This window comes from Schistocerca americana, chromosome X, assembly GCF_021461395.2.
Source record: "Schistocerca americana isolate TAMUIC-IGC-003095 chromosome X, iqSchAmer2.1, whole genome shotgun sequence".
In the NCBI taxonomy this organism is placed as follows: Eukaryota; Metazoa; Arthropoda; class Insecta; order Orthoptera; family Acrididae; genus Schistocerca; species Schistocerca americana.
The window spans coordinates 152,279,653-152,301,040 of record NC_060130.1 but is presented as its reverse complement, the minus strand read 5'-3'; the positions used below and the strand labels follow the sequence as shown (position 1 = coordinate 152,301,040).

Here is a 21,388-nt window from a genome sequence, read left to right as displayed (position 1 = left end):
AGCTTTGCACTATCATCATGCTGCTACACTACTCCTTGCAGTCCAGTTCCTCATGGACACCGCTCTACATCCACAAGGGGAGACACACTTCTCGTGGATATAGTATCATACCAGCTAATTATTTGTTTGTTAATTTGAAGTGATCATGGATGATCTTTTAGTTGCTGCTTTCAGGAAAAAGTCATTGTGAACTTTTGCGATTAATAAAGTGTTCTGTATTGTAACCTGAGAATTATATTTTAACACAGCAAGCAATCTCGTATAACATGTAGGGCACTAAACTACCTACCCCAATATGTTACAAGAAGCACCTACAGTACAGCAATCCTTCGCAGCACATCTTATGAATCACTGGCTACGCAGTGCACAGACATGCCTGGGGATGTTTATTTTCCACAGGGTGCATTAAAACTACATGAAATGCAGGTATGTGTTGCTAATAATACTAATGCAATAAGCACATCTGGTTAGACTCTCCATAAATCTCTCCACAATGATCTACACTACACTACACTGCTAGAGGGGAAATTGATTCTTTGTCATCCTACATGACATCATAGCGTTCTTCCAGAAAAGGTAACTTCTCCCACCATGAGCACTCAGCACTCTTCATTTTCCAGACAGACTATACCTTCCCAGCATTTCTTGTCTAGTTCTCCCATGTGAGTAGACAAAATAACTTCACTGAGCTCATGTTTATATTGGGGAGTTACTTTATGTTTATTAACTAAGCACTTGTTTGCAGTTGTTCAGTGAGCTATTATGAAGAAAAGGTCAACAGCTGGAGTTGTCAACTGTCTACCACCCTGAAGAGCCTGTCCCAAGTGTAACCCGCAGTCAATATGTATTTGACAATGTTGATTTCATTGTCTCCATTATCACTGACTGGAATACTTTTCACAGCATGAGGGGTATGAAATACATCACTCCAGCCTCAGCTCTCCCAACATCACAAGAGGCTCACAGGCTTCAATAGTCTTCCTCTCCAATGGAAGTAGGTCACATAGGTGTTACAGAAGTTCTGAAATTTCAGTGTAAGTCAAGCAATGCATTACAGTAGATTCCAGTTAAACTGGAACATGATCAGTCCAATTCCATCAGACATACGAGGTCTGTCAGAAAAGTATCCGACCTCTGGCCAGGGAAGAAAACTACTTATCTGGAGTGCTGGATACCTAATCACCCTCAAAGCAGTTCCCTCGGGACTCCACACATTTTTCCTAGTGGTGCTGCCATTGTATTTCAAAACAGGTTGTACCACTCCTTAATTTGTGTGATGCCATAAGCACTGTCACCAAAAGCCCTCTTATTATTATTATTATTATTATTGGATTGTGGGGCACTCAACTGCATGGTTATCAGCGCCCGTACAAATTCCCAACCTTTGCTCTGTCCAATCTTGCCACTTGCATGAATGATGATGAAATAATGAGAACAACACAAACACCCAGTCATCTTAAGGCAGGTGAAAAATCCTTCACCCTGCTGGGAATCAAACCCGGGACCCCGTGCTTGGGACATGAGAATGCGACCGTGTGACCACAAGCTGTGGACAAAAGCCCTCTGAATCTTCTGAATGCTTCACCTGGTTGTCGCCCAGTTTCTGGTAAAAAATTTTGCAGTAGTGCTGCTCCACTCGTTTCGTCATTTCCCTTACAATGAAAACCAACATGAGCGCCACACAGTACCTCACTCAACTGCTGCCTGCCAGCAACTGATACTATCGACAGGTGGGAAAAATTTCATGCATGTGCGCGAAGGTTCAAGATCGACTCACACACGCATACTAGATTCAAATACATCAGGTGGTCAGAAGAAAAAAAGGTAACACGCTTTTCTAACACACCTCAAATTCACACCCAACTTGTAAGATCCCCTGTGGGTGTGTAGAAAGTGGCACCACTCCGTGCAGCCAACTCTGCAAGTGACAACAATTCCTGAATGGAAGAGATTTATGCAGGCTACCACTAATGCAATTAGTGGTGAGAAAAGTGCAGTAACTTTCTAGTCATCCATTCATTCTATACCACATGAGTACAGCACAATTACATGTCTTCACAACACTGCCAATGATACACACCAGCAAGGTGCAACATTTACCAATCCAGTCCCTTCCCCACCAACACTACACGGGCCACCATCAACATCACACTTACAAATTGTACACTTCTCACACACTGTACAGGAACACATTTTACATAAAAGCTAATTTAACAGCAAATATGCCCCCATTTAATAATAAACTAAAACAGCTATAGTATATAAGCACAATAGGATGACTATGAATCACTTTCTCCTCTAGCAGTGTACGACTGAGTGCAGAGATTTATGTAGGTTCTGTCCATTCATAGGTGTTTCTTACATTCGTATTATTAGTTACTGATAGGTAGTTGATGTAGTGTAAATTTACTTTGTGGAAAATATACACCCCCCTCCCCCCGCCATCCCTCTGATATGTCTGTGCACCCCATCACCAGTGGTTTATAAGGCGTGCTGCAGAAGGACGATATAACTTTGAGAAACCCCCTGAAGTTGCTCAGTGATGTGGTGGGGTAGACAGAGTGGGAAATCACCTACTTGCTGCTTAGTTTGCAAATATATGAAAAAAGGGAAGTGCATTACCACAATTTAGCAAAGTAACTTCCCCTGCATTTCTACACTTCGCCCCTCCCCTTTCCCCCTTCCATTCTGTTAAACCCCAGAACACAATGTATCTCTTCAATATGGCTGTACTGCTCTTAGACATGGCACACACATTTATTATTACTTCTTAACCCCCCCCCCCCCCCCCCTGAACCATGGACCTTGCCGTTGGTGGGAAGGCTTGCGTGCCTCAGCGATACAGATGGCCGTACCGTAGGTGCAACCACAACGGAGGGGTATCTGTTGAGAGGCCAGACAAACATGTGGTTCCTGAAGAGGGGCAGCAGCCTTTACAGTAGTTGCAAGGGCAACAGTCTGGATGATTGACTGATCTGGCCTTGTAACATTAACCAAAACGGCCTTGCTGTGCTGGTACTGCGAATGGCTGAAAGCAAGGGGAAAATACAGCCGTAATTTTTCCCGAGGACATGCAGCTTTACTGTATGATTAAATGATGATGGCGTCCTCTTGGGTACAATATTCCGGAGGTAAAATAGTCCCCCATTCGGATCTCCGGGCGGGGACTACTCAAGAGGACGTCGTTATCAGGAGAAAGAAAACTGGCATTCTACGGATCGGAGTGTGGAATGTCAGATCCCTTAATCGGGCAGGTAGGTTAGAAAATTTAAAAAGGGAAATGGATAGGTTAAAGTTAGATATAGTGGGAATTAGTGAAGTTCGGTGGCAGGAGGAACAAGACTTTTGGTCAGGTGATTACAGGGTTATAAATACAAAATCAAATAGGGGTAATGTAGGAGTAGGTTTAATAATGAATAAAAAATAGGAGTGCGGGTTAGCTACTACAAACAGCACAGTGAACGCATTATTGTGGCCAAGATAGACACAAAGCCCATGCCTACTACAGTAGTACAAGTTTATATGCCAACTAGCTCTGCAGATGATGAAGAAATAGATGAAATTTATGACGAGATAAAAGAAATTATTCAGGTAGTGAAGGGAGATGAAAATTTAATAGTCATGGGTGACTGGAATTCGTCAGTAGGAAAAGGGAGAGAAGGAAACATAGAAGGTGAATATGGATTGGGGGGGAAGAAATGAAAGAGGAAGCCGCCTTGTAGAATTTTGCACAGAGCATAACTTAATCATAGCTAACACTTGGTTCAAGAACCATAAAAGAAGGTTGTATACCTAGAAGAATCCTGGAGATACTAAAAGGTATCAGAGAGATTATATAATGGTAAGACAGAGATTTAGGAACCAGGTTTTAAATTGTTAGACATTTCCAGGGGCAGATGTGGATTCTGACCACAATCTATTGGTTATGAACTGCAGATTGAAACTGAAGAAACTGCAAAAAGGTGGGAATTTAAGGAGATGGAACCTGGATAAACTGAAAGAACCAGAGGCTGTAGAGAGTTTCAGGGAGAGGATAATGGAACAATTGACAGGAATGGGGGAAGGAAATACAGTAGAAGAAGAATGGGTAGCTCTGAGGGATGAAGTAGTGAAGGCAGCAGACGATCAAGTAGGTAAAAAGACCAGGGCTAATAGAAATCCTTGGGTAACAGAAGGAATATTGAATTTAATTGATGAAAGGAGAAAATATAAAAATGCAGTAAATGAAGCAGGCAAAAAGGAATACAAACGTCTCAAAAATGAGACCGACAGGAAGTGCAAAATGGCTAATCAGGGATGGCTAGAGGACAAATGTAAGGATGTAGAGGCTTGTCTCACTAGGGGGTAAGATAGATACTGCCTACAGGAAAATTAAAGAGACCTTTGGAGAGAAGTGAACCACTTGTATGAATATCAAGAGCTCAGATGGCAACCCAGTTCTAAGCAAAGAAGGGAAGGCAGAAAGGTGGAAGGAGTATATATAGGGTTTATACAAGGGCGATGCACTTGAGGACAATATTATGGAAATGGAAGAGGATGTAGATGAAGACAAAATGGAAGATAAGATACTGCGTGAAGAGTTTGACAGAGCACTGAAAGACCTGAGTCGAAACAAGGCCCCAGGAGTAGACAACATTCCATTAGAACTACTGATGGCCTTGGGAGAGCCAGTCATGACAAAACTCTACCATCTGGTGAGCAAGATGTATGAGACAGGCGAAATACCCTCAGATTTCAAGAAGAATATAATAATTCCAATCCCAAAGAAAGCAGGTGTTGACAGATGTGAAAATTACCGAACTATCAGTCTAATAAGTCACAGCTGCAACATACTAACGCGAATTCTTTACAGACGAATGGAAAAACTGGTAGAAGCGGACCTCGGGGAAGATCAGTTTGGATTCCGTAGAAATGTTGAAACACGTGAGGCAATACTGACCTTACGACTTATCTTAGAAGAAAGATTAAGAAAAGGCAAACCTACGTTTCTAGCATTTGTAGACTTAGAGAAAGCTTTTGACAATGTTAACTGGCACACTCTCTTTCAAATTCTGAAGGTGGCAGGGGTAAAATACAGGGAGCGAAAGGCTATTTACAATTTGTACAGAAACCAGATGGCAGTTATAAGAGTCGAGGGGCATGAAAGGGAAGCAGTGGTTGAGAAAGGAGTGAGACAGGGTTGTAGCCTCTCCCCGATGTTATTCAATTTGTATATTGAGCAAGCAGTAAAGGAAACAAAAGAAAAATTCGGAGTAGGTATTAAAATTCATGGAGAAGAAGTAAAAACTTTGAGGTTCGCCGATGACATTGTAATTCTGTCAGAGACAGCAAAGGACTTGGAAGAGCAGTTGAATGGAATGGACAGTGTCTTGAAAGGAGGATATAATATGAACATCAACAAAAGCAAAATGAGGATAATGAAATGTAGTCAAATTAAATCAGGTGATCCTGAGGGAATTAGATTAGGAAATGAGACACTTAAAGTAGTAAAGGAGTTTTGCTATTTAGGGAGCAAAATAACTGATGATGGTCGAAGTAGAGAGGATATAAAATGTAGACTGGCAATGGCAAGGAAAGCGTTTCTGAAGAAGAGAAATTTGTTAACATAGAGTATAAATTTAAGTGTTAGGAAGTCGTTTCTGAAAGTATTTGTATGGAGTGTACCCATGTATGGAAGTGAAACGTGGACAATAAATAGTTTGGACAAGAAGAGAATAGAAGCTTTCGAAATGTGGTGCTACAGAAGAATGCTGAAGATAAGGTGGGTAGATCATGTAACTAATGAGGAGGTATTGAATAGGATTGGGGAGAAGAGAAGTTTGTGGCACAACTTGACTAGAAGAAGAGATCGGTTGGTAGGACATGTTTTGAGGCATCAAGGGATCACAAATTTAGCATTGGAGGGCAGCGTGGAGGGTAAAAATCGAAGAGGGAGACCAAGAGATGAATACACTAAGCAGATTCAGAAGGATGTAGGCTGCAGTAGGTACTGGGAGATGAAGAAGCTTGCACAGGATAGAGTAGCATGGAGAGCTGCATCAAACCAGTCTCAGGATTGAAGACCACAACAACAACAACAACAACAACCCACTTCATTTAATGGTAAGCATATCCTGCACCCGTACATATCCACGATGAAATGAATTAAATTCTGACACCAGCTGCAACTGGGCACTGAAATGTATTCAATGGTGACAAGTGAAACTTTGGGCCGGACTGAGACACAATACCAGATTTCTCACTTTATGAGAGCAGTTGCCTTAATCACTTCAGCTATCCAAGCATGCTTTCCATCTGATCCAAATCCCCATCTTGTCACACACTACTTATGTAGCATCCCCTGTCCACCATACTCATTGCTCACTGTGGTAAGCAACGAGTATGGTGGACAGGTAGTGTAAGTAGTGTGGGACAAAATGGAGTTTGGGTCTGATGGAAAGTATGCTCAGATAGCCACAGTGATTAAGGCAAACACTCACATAAAAAGACAACCACTTACGTAAAGCAGGAAATCTGGGTTCGAATTCCAGTCCAGCACAAATTGAAACTTGTCGCCACTGAAGTCACTCCAGTGCCCAACTACGACCTATGTCAAAATTTATATCATTTCACTATTTTTAATCATTGCAAAGCAGAAACTATTAGTCGCAGGAAAAAAACTGAATGGATTTCTCTTTGTAGGAAATTTAATGTAGTTTAACTTTGAACTGGGAAACATTTTCACTAGAAGTCATAGTTTTTGAGTTATTCAAGGAAAAATATAAAAAAAGAGACCTATGAATGCCCTCCTGCCACCACAGTCACACTGCACCAGTGGGGATTTTTAGTGTGTTGTTCATGACACTCCATCCTGCAACTGCACAAAAATTTGTGATTACATGATTTCTTCCACCTAATTTTACTTTGTTGACAGGACTACATGTTAAAGTCAAGATTACATGTTGAATCTAACAATGTCCCAAACCACACCACCTTATGTTTTCCGCTATTTCCCTCAATAATGCACGCTGCAGACTGTTGTCACATCAAGCGTGTAACACACAAGTCATCATCATTTTAGAATAGCCTGAAATGGCCCTCATACATAAAAAATTCATTTTTTCACTAATCATGCCAGTGAAAATGTTCACAATCTGATTGCAGTCTGTTCTGTTTGAACTGTCTAAGCAATGGAATCTGTTGGAATGGCAGCCAACAGCAGATGGTGTCAAACTGTCAGCACAGAAAAATCCACACACACTGCAGTGTTCTAGCAAGTAGCCCACAGTGGATAAAGCATTAAGGTATATTATGTCCATGCAGACAACATTGCCACCATTCCATGCACTGATCACATTGTGTTATCCAGAAGCCACTCATTTCATAGAACTCTCTTCTATCTACAGCTAAAGCCATCTCTGCCATAGCGGCATATCCTGTACAGGGTGAAATACCATTGAAAGACAAACTCACTTCCCAGTCACCTTACTCCCCTTCAGATTTAATCAAATGCCAACATTGTGCCATTTGACCTGATAAGGCATCCTCACATATGCTTTAATATTTCCACTTTGGTGACTGGTTCAACACTGACCCTTCCTATTAAGACATGAGCGCAAAGCTGGCCCTATACAGGGTATTCACAGATTCCCATTACAAACTTCTGGGACTTGTAGAGGGGAGCAAGTACATAAAATTTTGAACAGGAACCTACATCCAGAAATGGTACAGTTTCTGTTCTATGATAGTTTCAATTTAGATGTGTAATGTGTCAATGTCTGCTGAGGGAAAGAGGAAAGCCTCAGAAATGTTTGTTCTGGTATGCAATAGGGTAGACAGGATGACATGTACAGTCATTCACCTGACGTCACTTAGCATCTGTCTTACTACGAGACTCCTGTAGAGACAGATGAAGATCTTGTGGCACAAGTTCTGGTCAGCACATTAAAAACTGAAGATACACCAGGTGGGGCGGAGAGTGTGTACCAGTACATGCTCCATAGGTACAATGTCTGTAAGAAGGTTGGTGGTGGTTGCCACATCAAGCCACTGTTGTATGCATAAGTACTGCGGTTTGTATGTTCAGTAAGCTGTGTCCTTTTCAGTTTTGAAAGAATGTAAACCATGACATTTAAGTGTTAATAGAAACAAATGTGCTTAAGTGATAAATGGATGTTTCCTTTCGAATTGGTACCTAATAATTGTACAGCGTCATGCCTAATTCAGTTTCTCAAACAGAAATGGACAAGTTGAACATCTGAACTGAGGCCATCATCATAGAATGTAAATGGTACATTTCTGGACATGGGTTCCTATTCAAAATGTTACATTTTCACTCACCTCTACAGGTCCTAGAAGTTTGTAAAAGGGATGTCCAAACACCCTGTATTTATTGCCACTAATGTGAAGTTTTAATCATGTACTGTTGGCCCAGTATTTTACACATCTCAAGTTATTACCTTTGGGTGTTACAATTTTCACAAATTGTTAGTGTTTTGTAAGACATAAATGACTATCTGTTTTAGTACTCAGAATACACCTTCAATGAAAATTGTTTAACACAGCCTATCTTCGTAATATATTAATTCAAATTCAATGTTACATGCATTAAAGAAATCAATTTTTAAAACCAGTGTAGTATTTGAAAATAGTGTTGCAGTTTGTATGTAACAGTTTTCAACAAAATATTTAAACGTATCTGTGATAACACACAATATTCTTACCTGTTGATGAATTCCATACTTTAATACTATAGTCACTGACAGCTGTAATTACAAACTGATCACTTCGATTCCAGCAAACCATTGAAACCCTCAGTTTCACCTTTGGATCATCAGTGGTATCAGAAGATCTGTTGAAAACAGAAGTCAACAATTAGTGAACTAACTATTACAGTAATAATAAACTATGAACGTTCATACAGAATCCTATTAAAAAATTATTACAATCAACTGTTAACTTTGCAGCAATTCTGTAAGAAAGATACAACAAGAAATATGTAAATTTATTATAGTGAACACTGAATTATGAAACTGATTTTACAGGGTGTTGTTCTACACACATAGAATGCATAATTTTGAAACCTTTAATACAGGAAAATGACCACATGAAATGTCTATACCAACAATACACTTTCTGCTCTCCTTCAAATCAATTATGTCATTTTGTGTGAAACTGGCATTAGACGTGAAACTATACTTCATTCATCATAAGAATAAACCTGATGTAAACAAACACATGCACGATGATTGGTCATTCTTCAGCTACATAATCTGTATTTCAAAATTTGTGTAGTCACATGATCCGTAAACGCTACTTGTGCTCCGATTGTCTGGCTGTTAATACATACTGTGAAAATGAATGACACTGCTTCCTGCTTCGCAGTGAAACATGTGCATGTAACACTGTTAATGGCGAGAAACAAGTTGTTGCTAATCTTTTTCACAAGTTTGCACAGAAAGATCAACTCCGACTTTTTTCCCGATACACTTTGCAATAAATAGAAGGTACTATACATTATACGTGCATGGTGTAATTTGTAGCATTACAGAACAATAATAACGAATGCTTTGGGGCAGCATTTTGAATCACATTGTCTATAATTTTTCTTTTTACAGTTACTACTTCATTTCTAAAAATTCATCTATTGAGTAGGAGTTGTCATTTGGATTTTTTTTTTATTTTTTTTTTAAATGTTGGTTGGCAACCTGTCAGATTTTGAATGCTATTTGGCAAATGAGCAAAGATTTTTGTGGCAACATAATTCACCCCTTTCTGTGCCAAAGTCTGATTTAACCCAGAATAGTGAAGATCATCCTTTCTTCTATTGTTGTAGCTAAGCACTTCTCGATTATTTTTGAATTGGGATGGATTATTAATAACAAATTTCATACGTGAATGTATGTATTGCAAAGTACTGTTCCTTAAATAAAAATCTGCAAGGTGATCTTGGGTGGCTCCAGCTATTATTCTGATTACATGCTTTTGTGCAATGAATACTTTTTCTCTTTATGATGAATTACCCCAAAATATGATGTCATATGAAAGCAGTGAATGAAAATAGGCATAGTAGGCTAATTTATTGATATGTTTATCACCAAAATTTGCAATAACTAATAGCATAACTAGCTGAACCTAACCATTTCAGCAGATCACCGATGTGTTTCTTCCAATTCAATCTCTCATCAATGCACACATTTAGAAATTTTGAATATTCCGCTTTAGCAACAGACTTCTGTTCATAGTCTATATTCATCAATGCCATTTACTGTACAGAATTGTATATACTGTGTTTTCTCAAAATTTAGTGAGGGTCCATTTGCAGAGAACCACTTAATAATTTTCTGAAAGACATTATTTACAATTTCCTCAGCTGATTATTGTTTGTTGGGTGTTGTTACTATATAAGTCTCATCAGCAAAAATAGCTAGCTTTGCACCTTCATGAATACAGAGTGGCAAGTCATTAAAATATAGTAAGAACAATAAGGGACCCAAGACTGAACCTTATAGGACACCATTCTTCATACTGCCTCAGTTAGAGGACTCTGTTGATTTTTGCAGACTATCTGTACTGTTAATTTCTACCTTCTGCAGTCTTATAGTTAAATATGAATTAAACCATTTGTGCACTGTCCCACTCATACAACAACACTTAAGCTTATCTAGAAGAATTTCATGATTCACAATGGGTGATGTTCAGTTATTCAATGGATTTAATATTTGATCAGTGAAAGCATATACAGCATTTTCTGTTGAAAAGCCTCTCTGAAAACCAAACTGACATTTTGTTAGTACTTCATTTTTACAAATATGTGATGCTACTCTTGAATACATTACTTTTTCAAGAATTTTGGATAAAGTTGTCTGAAGTGAGATTGGGTGGTAGTTGTTAGCATCAGACCTATCCTCTTTTTTATGCAATGGTTTAACAATAGCATATTTCAGTCTATCTGGAAAAGTGCCCTATTTCAGTGAGCTGCTATATATGTGGCTGAGAATCCTACTTATCTGTTGGGAACAAGCTTTTAGTACTCTATTGGAAATGCCATCAACTCCATGTGAGTTTTGACTTTTGAGCGAATTTATTATTTTCCTAATTTCAGTATGAGAGGTGGGTTGAATTTTAATTTTATCAAACTGCATACCTATTGCCTCTTCCATACACTGCCTTGAATTTTCTAATGAATAGCTCAATCCCATTTTCTCTACAACATTTAAAAAATGATTCTTAAAAATGTTTTCTACTTCTGATTTCTTGTTAACAAACTTTTCATTGAGGATGATAGAAATACAGTCGTCCTGTGCTCTCGGCTGCCCTGTTTCCCTTTTAACAATATTCCAAATTGTTTCAATTTTATTATCGGAAATGCTAATCACATACATAATGCACATACTTCAGGACTTTTTAATAACTTTTCTTAGTACAGTGCAGTAGTTTTTATAATGTTTCACTGTTTCTGGGTCATTACTCCTTCTAGTTGTAGCATACATTTCCCTTTTCTGTTTACAAGATATTTTTATCTCTTTGGTAAGCCATGGCTTTACAATTATATTTCACTTTTTCTTAGGGAAATGGTTTTCAAATATACCCACAAAGGTATCATGAAATAGGTTAAATTTTAAATTAGCATTAGGTTCCCTGTACACCCCATCCCAGTCCAGCTTTTGCAAGCCTTCCCTAAAATTTTCAATTGTTAAATCATTAATTGAACACACTATTTTGGAGGACTGTTTTGCATTACTGTTTGGAACTGTGTCATATAATGTAACTAGCTGTGTATCACGATCATACATACCACTCTTAACAGGGGAAGTTTTTATTTGATTAAATTTATCTTTGTCTATAAAACCAATATCTATCAGTGTGCTGCTTTCCTGTACCACCTGAGTAGGAAAATCAATAACTGACGTCAAATTGAAAGAACCATGAAATACTTCAAGGTCAAACTTTCTATCAGACTCTTTCAGAAAATCCACATTAAAATCCCCACAAACAATAATTTGCTTTTCTCTGTCTGACAGATAACACAACAAATAATGCAAGTTTTTCAAATATAGCTGAAAATTTCCCAATGGGGACCTATACATGGTTACATTTATAAAAGTACCATTACTTAGTTCGAATTCACATGCACATGCTTCTATATGTTGCTCTACACAAATTTTTTTAGTTTCCAAACTTTATTCATTCATTTTCTCTCTAAATTGCACTTTTTAATAGAGCAGTAAGAATCTAATGGGCTACAAAACTGTATATACTGTTTCTGTAGCAAAAAAAGGATCAATATAGTACAAATATGATGTTAATTAATAATGAAACTGCATACACAAGTAATTAAGATGTACACATTTGTGGATGACCATTGAAACTGGTGATCTACACAACGGTTTGTTGTAAATTTAAGATCTTTTTCACCTGATCGATTTTTCTAAATAAGGGGATAAGGTTCATTACCATGTTACCTTTTCTGTGACGGACAGAGTGTCACCGAGTCAGAGGTGACTCAAATGGCATCAAATGAAAAGACTTTCAGTAAACTTCTGAGGGGCACTTCCGACCAAATATGCCTTACACATATTACTAAATTTTTCATATTATAAACTTAGGTATCAGAACAAGTTGCTTGCATGTATACATAACTGCATAAAATACAGAATTAGTCAAAATGTTAAATTCAGTTCTATAGTCCACTAGTAAGTTTTGGGAGAATGTAGGTAGCCTGCTTTGCAGTTCTGGGCAAGTTTGCTAATGAACAGGATTTGCCACTGCCTCATTTCAACCTATTATGAAGAATCAAGTATGTAGCTGCATCATGTGGATGGCAATGATGAATGGTTGCACAGCGCAGTGAGTGTGTCAGTATGCATTGAATGAAAAGAAAGGAGGTATGAAACACTTTTGAAAAGTACCATGGGACTGCTGAACTTATTGCTACTATCTGCTCCTCTGGTCACTGTGCACAGTGTTACATGGCCTCATTTTTGAGAGGTTTGCAATTTACATCAGAATGTTAGTACAAGGTCTGATGAACAGAAACTTTATACTCACCACCTCTCTTCATCGTGCCATACAAATACTGGTGATGTAACTTACTTCCATTATCAACATTACAAATAGCTATTTCTGGGTCTAATGTTACTGTACAAGCATACATCAATGATATCAGCTATGGTGCCAGGTAAAGAAACAGTGTGCTGACTTTTGGAAACATTATCTTTATGTAACTAAAAATTTAACTGAATTCTGAAATTTCTATATGTTTATTTTTCTTTCCAACATTAACTCGTTTTGTGCACAAATAGGAAGATGTTTGTCCATGAAAGAAGAAAAAAGAAAGAAAAACTGAAAGCCAGTATTTCTCCTTTGAAATCTCTGAACCACTTATAGGTCATATATTACTCATCAAAGCCAGTTTGTATCAGATTTTCAATTATGAGCTTATTGATTGTTCTCTGCCTTTTATTTATTTTATTTGTAGACAAAAACAATACTAAAATAGCCTGTAACTATAAACAACAACCATTTCTGAGGAAAATGTCCCTCTCCATAGACTTCTGTTCTATTTCTCAAACAGTGTTGACATCTTATTCAGAAGATGGTCAGTTTCACAACCCTGGCCTAAATCTCGAAGGAATATGTAGAAGGTGGAGTAAATTGGCAGCACAGAGATTGCTGGCTACAACAGGTTGATGCAAAATCTATTTGAAAGGTGCAATAAATAAATAAATAAATAAAAACAGGGGGAGCAAATGTTGCAATTTTACTGGTGGCAAATAAACACTGTCCCACTGTAAGAGACAGCACAGGTCTCATTATCAGTGATGAAGCACACAAAGCACATCTTTAATGTGAATTATCGGATTCTTCCCAACAAATTAGCATTTCATCACATGAATTTTCTACAGTCATTATCAATTTACTATGCAGTACTACATATGCATGCTCTTACATGTAATTGTTTCTAAATTTAGTGATAGACTGAGTGTGCTGGCTATCATCATGATGTTTCTGAAGTATTAGCATTGATAAGCCTACCTCTTCACTTACACAACAAAAGTATACCTACCCAGGCAGCTTTGTGCTCATGGTAAGCTGCAGAGGGCGCCACTCTTGACATTTGAACTGCCATACCTGTGCAGTTCCATCCTTACTTCCAGTTATGAATCGCAGACCTGTGTTAGCCCATTGTATACTATCTACACGATCTGAGTGCCCTTCTACTTCCAATATTCTTGTTGGTCCATCTTCTGCACCAGCAGTCATTAAATAAATTCTGAATATGGAATTAGAAATGCATTAACTGAATATACAATGTTTATTCTAAAAACAAAAAAATATTGTACAGAAAATGTTAAATTTGACAAATTACTGTCTTTAATATCCAAAATTCACAACAAAAATATTTTAAATAGAATACAATGAATCGACAAAGCAAATCCTTGTACAATGATAATGTAGGGGGCAACTAAAAATAACTGACATACAAACCTGACGTGGTGGTCTGCACTTCCTGCAGCCAGGAACAAACCTCCTGGACTAAATGCAGCACAGATCATTTGTGCCTGTCCTGGTCTCATTCGTTCATTGTAAACAATTGGCTTTGGGCTGGACAAAAATGAAATTAGTACATTTAAAATCATGTTTTGATTAAATGAATTTTCATAATGTTTCTATTCTTGTTGGAAAAGATTAAGTTTTGATCCTGAACTTTACCTAGCATACTAAATACCTGATGCAATTTCAAGATTCCAATCAGTCACGGTTTACTTCTGTGCATGATATATAACTGTATCTCTGCCAGTCACCATCAGGCTATGTCAACCAAGACTGGTTTAGGCATCCGAAGTTGCACTACTTCGTAGCTTGCTACACACATTTCACAGATGTACCACAATTGTAATAATAAGACTAACGACATTACCCAATGACACATGTAGTGCCTTCAATGTCAGTGTGGCATGGCTTATATAGGTTAACCTACATGCACTGTGGCAGGGTGTGAGCACCAATGTTGAACTAGCTTTTTGCAGGGCACCAAGTCTGCTACTTCCAAAGACTGTATCCCCAGAGAACATTCAATGGAATATGAGAAACTAATAATTTCCACTAGCATATGATTGTTTTAGGACTCCATTATTACAGAGTCCATGGAGATATGTATTGCAGAATAGCTTATCAATTTAATATTTTTTATACCATAGGTAGTATGTAGAATCCTGTCATTTTCACTAGCTGCTCTCTGCATAGATGAAAGAAGACAATGAAGGTTACAATGAGTGACAACTCACTGCACTAACACCATTGTTAGCACTGTGTGTCACTGGGTAGTGTGGCTAGTGTTGTTATTATGATCATGACACATGGACCAAATGTATAAAATGCACTACTGAATATTGTGGTAAGGAAATGAATCTCATACAAAGGGTAGCTCATATCAAGTCTCCTTATAACAACCTCAACAACTGGATCAGGTATCAGCAGTGTGTGTGTGTGTGTGTGTGTGTGTGTGTGTGTGTGTGTGTGTGTGTTTCCTACTTCTGAGGAAGAGCTTTGTCCGATAATTTAATCTACTTTTAAATGTTCTATAAATGTTCCTGTCTCCCTGCTCAACATCTCTTCTATACGGTGAGTAGGAATGTACCTTATTTCATTGTCGTCAATAATTTGTAGGTCATATTATATGTTTTACCTACTTATATGAAAGGCTCTTCTTTTGCCAAGTTAACCCTTTCGCTGCTACAGATGTGCTCTTTGCATTCCGTGCTGAGGTAGCTTTTGTTATGGCTGTACTGCCAGCCAAATGCTGGAGCCTGTGCTGAGAGACAGTGTTCCAGGCACTATGAAATATTTATTTTCCAATTTTTTGAAAACTATTAAGTGAAAAGATTTTTGTATGGCTTACAGTGTGGTATCTTCACTCGATAAAGAACTAGATTTCTTTTCATTATCTGTCATACTTACTGTGCTGCATAGAATTACGTAAAACATTGCATGAAATTAATGAATTTGCAAAGGTAAAAACAAATTGCATAAACTTTGCATATGGTTGATTTTAGGTCATACATTGCAGTGAATTAAATGTAGATAAGATACCAAAATTTTATTTAAAATTGAGAACAAAATGATATCTTTTTTTTTCTCAAGTTATTGGGTTTCATATCTGACGGATGATCGGGCACAATGCACCCAGTTCCGTCCATGCGGAGTTGTAAGCTGCTATGAAGAACTTATCATCCATGTTTAAGAAAACTATTAGGTGAAAAATTTGATTTTTGCACATCTTACAGTCTGACATTTTTGCTTGATAAAGTAATGAATTTCTTTCTGTTATATGCCATAATTACTGTGCTGCATAAAATTAAGTAAAACACTGTGCGAAATTGTCAAGATTTTGCAGAGGTAAAAACACATTGTGTAAACTTTGTGAACGGTTGATTTTAGCTCATACAATGCAGTGATTAAAATGTAGATACAAAATTGTACTTGCATATCGTGAATCATGTGGCCATAACAATCGTCATACCTCTCAAATGATTCAAGATACTGAAACGAGAATTTTTGCAAATGATAACATGCAATGAGGCACATTAGATGTATGATAAATACTCTAAACTTTTTTATTCACCAAGATATGGAAGTAACTCGGCCACAGCAGTGAGAGGACAGCGACTCAGAGTGCATTCAGATGTCCATAGCGCTGTAGGAAAACCCAAGCGGTGCTCAAATACACGTCCACAATGCCTGGGGAATGGCATAGCAGGATATATATACATGCCCATAGCAGCGAAAGGGTTGAAGTATTCTTTGCCCTGAAATCCTTTGTTGTGTGATTATTGGTAAAATTCTGTACACCACTGTCAAATACTAACTGAATTATATCTAATTACAACTTCACAGTCCCCTCTCATGAAAGTGGAAACAAGACAGGTAGTTGTTTCAAATATCAACCACCATCATTATCCACTGTTATCATGCAACATTTCACATGGTTTCAGAGTCACCATATGTCTCCCTCTGATTTTATCTTTTCTGTTGTTATATCATCATTCTCAAGAGTTTTTGCTTTCATCATCTAGCAGACAGGTTTATTTGCTCCTGATCGCAGTTCAGGAAGATATCCGAGGTACCAAACTACATCCCACACTTCCATTACATTGTGTGTACCATATACCATTTTAAAATTTCAGTGACCCTTACTTATTGGTTACTGCTTGTCATAATGGTGTAACTGGACATGTTAACTGATACCATGATTAGATTGTATCATTGTACTTTAATGTTTTCTATTCTCTCTCTCTCTCTCTCTCTCTCTCTCTCTCTCTCTCTCTCTCCCCCTCCCCCTCTATCTTACGATGATGGTTATTTACTTTGACATAAGCTCATGAACACTTTGGCACAGTATTGAAAATTTACTGGGTCCTAAAAAATTAGGATGAAGCTACACTCATGCTCATAAATTAAGGATAATGCTGATACATGGTGAAACAATGCTCTGGTGGGCAGTTTGCGCGTTTAAATCACCTCGGAGTATGACCATGTGATGCATCTGCCCTGCGGTCGTCACACGGTGGCGCTGGCAGCAGTCCACATACGCAGAGGTGTGTTGGTGCACGTCAGAGTACGGTGCAGTGAGTAAGTGTGCAGACGTTTTCAGACATGCTAATGGTGACTGTGTGTTGAAAATGGCTCAAAGAACACATATTGATGACGTTATGAGGGGTAGAAGACTAGGGTGACTGGAGGCTGGTCAAACACAGCAGGTCATAGCACGGGTCCTCTGTGTGCCTCACAGTGTGATGTCATGATTATGGCAACGATTCCAGCAGATGGGAAATGTGTCCAGGCACTACAGTACAGGACGTCCACAGTGTACAACACCACAAGAAGACTGATATCTCACCATCAGTGCCCGCAGATGGCCAAGGAGTACAGCAGGTAGCCTTGCTTGGGACCTCACGGCAGCCACTAGAACAGTTGTCTCCAGGTACACAGTCTACAGACTACTGAACAGACACAGTTTATTCACCCGGAGACCTGCAAGGCGCATTCCACTGACGCCTGATCACAGGAGAGCCCGTAAAGCTTGGTGTCAAGAACAAAGTACATGGTCATTGGAACAGTGGTCCCAGGTCATGTTCACGGACGAGTCCAGGTATAGTTTGAACAGTGATTCTTGCCAGGTTTTCATCTGGTGTGAACCAGGAACCAAATACCAACCCCTTAATGTCCTTGGAAGGGACCAGTGTGGAGGTCGTGGTTTGATGGTGTGGGGTGGGATTATGATTGGTGCACGTACACCCCTGCATGTCTTTGATAGAGGAACTGTAACAGGTCAGGTGTATCGGGACATCATTTTGAACCACTATGTCCGCCTTTTCAGGGGTGCAGTGGATCCCACCTTCCTCCTGATGGATGATAATGATGGTCCCATCGAGCTGCCATCATGAAGGAGTACCTTGAAACAGAAGATATCAGGTGAATGGAGTGGCCTGCCTGTTCTCCAGACCTAAACCCCATTGAGCACATCTGGAATGCTCTCGGTTGACGTATCGCTGCACATCTTCAAACCTATAGGACACTTCAGGAGCTCCGACAGGCACTGGTGCAAGAAAGGGAGGCTATACCCCAGCAGCTGCTCAACCACCTGATCCAAAGTATGTCAACCCGTTGTGCGGCCTATGTATGTGTGCATGGTAATCATATCCCATATTGATGTTGGGTTACATGGGCGGGAAACAGTGGCGTTTTGTACCACATGTGTTTTGGGACGGTTTTCTCAACTTATCACCAATACTGTGGACTTACAAATCTGTGTCGTGTGTGTTCCCTATGTGCCTATGTTATTAGCACCAGTTTTGAGTAGTGCCACGTTGTGTGCCATCACATTCTGCAATTATCCTTAATTTATGAGCACGAGTGTAGATATATCTCTTGTTAAAGGAAATTTAGTTTTTAAATACAAAATCATCTTATAACATTCACATTTCACACATATTAGTATCTTTAAATGAAACTATTTTCATTGTGGTATGTATTTTACATAACTAACAAGAACTAAACGAATAACTCCAAATATTTTATTACAACTAATATAACATACATAAAATTATATTTTCTCCTGCTAAGGCGGTGATAAATCCAAAATGCAACTGATCCATCAGTACTTGTTGTAACTACATAACGCATATCGTACTTTATCATAGGACTGAAATGGACCGATGTAATCATTCCTGTATGCCCCGTCAATACTGCCACCTGCAGGCCAAAAGAATTAGTTAAAAAAACAGTTATGGAAATATCCATAAAGTTGTTAAAAATTAAAATTATAAATGCAATCAGCAATCATAAAGCCACTTGAGTGCTTACGGGGGCAGATGTTTGAAGACTCCATATTCTCAGTATCTTATCCAAGCTCCCAGCTGCCAAAAGTGTGTTTTCTACATTTACAGCTATGTCTGTTATTTCTGATGATGCCCCTCTCAATGTTGCCAACAAACGTCCATCTATGGCACTCCATATTTTCACCAAAAGGTCATCAGCACCCTGTAGAAATGAGATTAAATGTGTTGAATAGCTCGGTGAACAAAAATAATGTGTAAATTTATACAATGAATAAGGAAGACATAACTGGTAACTAAACAGTGTGGCATAGCATGCAAACTGGGACTACAATTAAACCAGATAATTTGGGAGAGCTATACAAATGCAGACTTGATTGGCCAGTTGAGAAAGGTAAAACTACTGTTATTAGCCCGTTCTATCTTTCAGAAAAACTGTATATCTTGGATGCCATAATATGGAGATCAGTCATAATGTTCTCTGGTTGGAAAGGAAAAGCAAAGTTGAATGTTGGCAGACATCTTTATAACATCTGGTAGCAGTTCCAAATCCCAATGCATCATGCCTATTATTTAATTACTACCAAGCAAGGGCTAGAATTTATGCTTGCTTTGGCACTGAGGGCATTAGATATGAAGTACAAGTTCAGCTAGAGAAATCTGAAAAATGAAATCAGATATAGCTTTGTTAAATGAACGATCCTAATATGCACTTTAAGCAATTTAGTTAAACCACAAAAACTCAAATTATGGATTGCCGAAAAGGGATTTGAGTGCCACTCTCTATAAATATGAATTTACTGTCTCATCCACTGGTTCACCTCATTTTGTTAATTATGTCATGTAAGTGGAAAGGAGGAGAAAAGAATAAAAAGAGGGAGAATTTATTTTGTCACTTTAATTACATTAACATACTGTTACGTTTTATAAAGGCAGACTCTCGACAAGGAAACCGTCTTTACAGTAATATGCGGACAGTGCAGTGAAAGGAAAGTGAGCTAATCCTACACAATATTCACATATTTTATGAGCCTAAATAAAGTCATGCAAGCTCATCAGAAAAGGTTGCTATCTAGTGACCCAAAAACGACAGCATAAGAACCAAGAGTGACTGAAAAATGTATACATACATAAAATTAAAAAAATTAAAAAAAAAAATAAAAATAAAAATGGAAAACCCTAAAGGCACCAATTTGTTCACTCCATTTAACGGGTTTCAAACAAATTTCAAACTCTGGGATTAATGGTTAATAATGTGATGCTGAACAGAAAGAGGATGAACTGTAATGGTCAGTCCAGGGACCTGACCCCTGCCCAATATGACTACAAGCTTATTAACATTTACATCCACACTCCACAAACCACTGTGAAGAGTGAGGCAGAGGTTATTTCCCAATGTACCATATATAAAGGTTTCCTTCTGTCCCGTTTGCATATGGAACACAAGAAAAATGATTGCATAAACACCTCTACACACGCAAATATGGGTAACCCTGTCATTGCACATCCTACAGGAGTAATACATAGGAGACTACAGAATATTTCTAGATTCTTAAGACTAGGTCTTTAAACTTCTTAAGTAGGCTTCCAATGGATAGTTGGTGTCTACTTTTAAGTGCCTGCAAGTTCAAGTTATTCAGAATTTTTGTGACATTCTCTCAGAAATAAAACAAACCTGTGCCCATTTGTCCTACCTTTCTTTGCATATGTTTAGTATCCCCTGTTAGTCCTGTTTGGTAAGTGTCTCAAATACTTGAGCAATATTCTAGGATGCATCAAATATAAATGATCTCCTCTATAGACTGCCTACATTCTAGCAGTGTTCTACCCATGAACTGTAGTCTGCCACCAACTTCACATACAAATGAGCCTATGTGATGACTCCATTTCGTATCCCAGTGCCTACATATCAAAGTAGGTGAAAAGGAAGAAAACAGTTGCATGCATCTTGTGTGAAGTATTAGAGTATTTCCAGAGCAGCAGAGACAGTGATAATGGCAACATAGGATGTATTTGTTGGAAGCGCGCACATGTGTAGAATAATTATTTATTTAGTCAACAAATGCTTA

At 38.4% G+C, this 21,388-nt stretch overlaps 1 protein-coding gene across 1 annotated transcript in view; it reads right to left on the bottom strand.

Annotated features, from left to right (window-relative positions):
- Positions 1-21,388, bottom strand: part of LOC124555464 (PH-interacting protein) — a 262,681-nt gene that overhangs the window by 102,355 nt on the left and 138,938 nt on the right. The window contains exons 8-12 of the mRNA XM_047129386.1: positions 19,348-19,524; positions 19,082-19,236; positions 14,470-14,586; positions 14,048-14,254; positions 8,703-8,830 (exon numbers count right to left, since the gene is read on the bottom strand). Coding sequence (XP_046985342.1) covers positions 8,703-8,830; positions 14,048-14,254; positions 14,470-14,586; positions 19,082-19,236; positions 19,348-19,524 — 784 coding nt within the window. The remainder of the gene's footprint in view (positions 1-8,702; positions 8,831-14,047; positions 14,255-14,469; positions 14,587-19,081; positions 19,237-19,347; positions 19,525-21,388) is intronic.